This window comes from Sinocyclocheilus rhinocerous, unplaced genomic scaffold (genome assembly GCF_001515625.1).
Source record: "Sinocyclocheilus rhinocerous isolate Xijiao unplaced genomic scaffold, SAMN03320098_v1.1 scaffold255, whole genome shotgun sequence".
NCBI lineage: Eukaryota > Metazoa > Chordata > Actinopteri > Cypriniformes > Cyprinidae > Sinocyclocheilus > Sinocyclocheilus rhinocerous.
Genome location: NW_015630029.1, coordinates 80,265 through 82,098, shown reverse-complemented (window position 1 = coordinate 82,098; position 1,834 = coordinate 80,265). Strand labels below are relative to the sequence as shown.

At 37.8% G+C, this 1,834-nt stretch overlaps 1 protein-coding gene across 3 annotated transcripts in view; it reads left to right on the top strand.

Annotated features, from left to right (window-relative positions):
* The window catches only part of nav2b (neuron navigator 2b), an 82,507-nt gene that overhangs the window by 61,951 nt on the left and 18,722 nt on the right, over window positions 1-1,834 (top strand). For all 3 annotated transcript variants that reach the window (XM_016551998.1, XM_016551997.1, XM_016551996.1), the window contains one exon: window positions 379-539. In XM_016551998.1, the coding sequence (XP_016407484.1) occupies window positions 379-539 (161 nt within the window). The remainder of the gene's footprint in view (window positions 1-378; window positions 540-1,834) is intronic.

Sequence of the window (1,834 nt, the reverse complement as noted above, 5' to 3'; positions counted from 1 at the left end):
CCCCCCCCCCCTTTCTTGAGCCAGTGGCTCCCTACTCTTTGTTTTAGTCTAGATCCCTGATTATGTCAGTAGTATGCCAATATATTGATAGTATGTCAGTGCAGTATGTTTTAACTGGGTTTTGATTCGTTTAGTACACAATATGGTATTTACTTTGTATGTACCTGCTGACCTGGTTAAATATTGTAGTATGCAAATAATCATGGGAACTTGGAGCTGTGGACTTGGGTTTTCTGTTACCCACCATAGATTGGATAGCTGTGCTTATCCTGGCATTGTGACATTTATCTTGGAGCGGTTTTCAAGAGAACATTCATGCGAAAGAGAAAAACAACACTCCATTTCACTGACTTACATACACTTGTTTTAAACCTGCAGGTATGGCCATGTGCCTCAGGTCAAAGGTCATGAAGAGGCCCGTGTTTGGCTACGTTCTACCTCAGCTGTTGGGCTCCCGGATTCAGTTGGCTCTTTCCCCTACACCCCTGCTTCTGCACTCAGCTCACCCTCCGGCACACGCTTCAACTTTAGCACACTTGGTAAACACAAGAAAATTTGCTTTTGTTACTCTAGGGCAGGGGTGGGCAAACTTGGCCCTTCCAGGCCACTTTCCTTCAGAGTTTAGCTCCAACCCTAATCAAACACACCTGAACCAGCTAATCATTGTCTTCAAGACTACTAGAAGGCTACAGGCAGGTGAGTTTTATCAGGGTTGGATCAAATCTCTGCAGGAAAGTGGCCTGGAAGGGCCAAGTTTGCCCATCACTGCTCTAGGGTTTACACTGTAAGATGCACAATATATTGTTACCATATTGATTATGATTATCAACCAGTGTTAATATTGGTGTGTGTGTGTGTGTGTGTGTTTATATATAATTATAATTTTTATATATCTCCACCGATACGATAAATTTAATATGCATATGTAATCTTATCGTTTGATATTTGATATTAAATTTTACTTGCTCATTTCCCTTTTTTGTACATTTAGATTACCTTTGCTCTCATCTAATGGTTATATAAAGTTAATTTAAAAATATAAAAAAATAAAAACTATTTTAGGTAAACTCTGTTAATCTAGAAAATCTTATATCCAAATCTAGATATCCATGAATATCCATTTTTCATACAATGCATTATACTGTTGTGAAGTTAAAAAAAAATGATTTTTTTTGGTTTTATGTGTATTTTTTTAGACAAAATAGTATACATTTTAATATCAGCAATTTATTGGTTATCGGCCATAGCATGAAAATAATTAATGATATATCGGTATCACCCTGAATGGTGCATCCCTAGATTATGTGTAAAATATTATTTTAGATAATTGTCTGTTGGATTATTATCCAGTACTCGCAGCAGACTAAATGCAGCTCAAATTGTGTTTTAAAGGGATAGTTCACCCAAAAATGAAAATTCTGTCATTAATTACTCACCCTTGTTTCGTTCCAAACCCGTAAGACCTTCGTTCATCTTCGGAACACAAATTAAGATATTTTTTGATGAAATGTGAGAGCTCTCAGACCCTGCATAGACAGCAACGCAACTGTAATGTTCCCAGGTCCAGAAACGTAGTAAGGACATCGGTAAAACAGTCCATGTGACATCAGTGGCTCAACTTCAGTTTTGCGAAGCTACGAGAATACTTTTTGAGCGCAAAGAAAACAAAAATAACTATTTATTTAACAAATTTTCTCCCCCGAGTTACGTCTTCCACCATTTTAGAGAGTATCACAATGCATACGCACGCTTTCCCCTAAGCGTAAACAACGCTGATTACGTTCATGCGCGCGATTTCTCCCCCGAACGTAAACAACGCTGATTACGTCGATTA